At 68.1% G+C, this 1,188-nt stretch overlaps 1 protein-coding gene across 1 annotated transcript in view; it reads left to right on the top strand.

Moving 5' to 3' along the window:
• Positions 1-48: 48 nt before the first annotated feature.
• The window catches only part of LOC104838511 (calmodulin-regulated spectrin-associated protein 3-like), a gene marked incomplete at its 5' end in the record, with an annotated part of 4,573 nt that continues 3,433 nt past the window's right edge, over positions 49-1,188 (top strand). The window contains one exon of the mRNA XM_010578274.1: positions 49-1,186. Coding sequence (XP_010576576.1) covers positions 49-1,186 — 1,138 coding nt within the window. The remainder of the gene's footprint in view (positions 1,187-1,188) is intronic.

Below are 1,188 nucleotides of genomic sequence, written 5' to 3' on the forward strand. Positions count from 1 at the left end.
TCCCCTCCGCCGCCGGCACCCGCCTCTCTACCTAACGGTCTCCCCGAGACCCCCGGCCCGGAGCTGCCCACCATCGAGGAAGCTCTCCAGATCATCCACAGTTCCGAACGGCTTCTCCCTGAAGGAGCCCCCGACGCTTTCTATCTCCACTCGCCGGACCCCCCCGTAGATATTGGGGACCCCCCTGGACCCCCCAACCTCCGCCAGCCCCCCGTTTCCACCGCCGACCCTCCGGCCCCCTCGGGCCGTACCATGACCAGCTTTGCTGAACGGAAGAAGAAGCTGGAAGAAGCCGCCGGCGTCGGGGGGGGAGGCGGGGGTACCGTCGCTGGCGGATCCCCCCAGATTTTGGGGGGCCCCCCGGGGGGTCACCCTGAAGCCGGTGAAGGTTTGAGCGCCGAAATGAGCCAGCTGGGTGCTCGCTTGGAGGAGAAACGCCGCGCCATCGAGGCGCAGAAGAAGAGGATCGAAGCCATCTTCGCCAAGCACCGCCAGCGCTTGGGCAAGAGCGCCTTCCTCCAGCTGAAGCGCGGGGGCGAGGAAGAGGAGGACGAAGAGGAAGAAGAAGGTTCCGGCAGCAAGAAACAAGTCACCTTCGCGCCCCCGGAACCCCCCGGGCATTACGAGGCGGCGGTGGCCAAGCTGAGCACGGCGTTGAGCACCCTCCAGTTGGACATGCAACGCTTGAGTCAACAACAGCAACGGCTCCTGCAGGACCAACGTCCTCCCGCTGGCCAAGCTTGGGTCATCCCTGTCCCCAAGGGGGGGCGAGGGACAGCGGCCGCCGCCACCCCCCCGCCACCGCCACCACCCAAAGCGCCCGCTTCCCCTTCGCCGTCTCGGAAGGCGGGGGTCCCGCCGGCCCGTAAACCCCCCCGGAGCCCCCGGCGGGCTCGGCCGGCCGAGTTGAGGTTGCCCACCCTGACACGGGTGTTGACCCCTCCCCACGATGTGGACACATTGCCCCATCTCCGAAAGTTCTCCCCCAGCCAGGTGCCTGTCCAGACCCGTTCCTCCATCCACTTCTCCGAGGAGGAAGAAGAGGACGAAGAAGATGAAGGACCTTTGGCCGGACCGCCCCCCCCCGATTCGCCCGACCCCCCTGAGATGGAGGCGAGGGGCAACCTGCGCCCCGCGGGGACAACCCGGGTGTCGGGCGATGGCACCAGCGACGTCTCGTCGCCGGGC

Source organism: Haliaeetus leucocephalus, unplaced genomic scaffold (assembly GCF_000737465.1).
Source record: "Haliaeetus leucocephalus isolate CR32 unplaced genomic scaffold, Haliaeetus_leucocephalus-4.0 Scaffold618, whole genome shotgun sequence".
NCBI lineage: Eukaryota > Metazoa > Chordata > Aves > Accipitriformes > Accipitridae > Haliaeetus > Haliaeetus leucocephalus.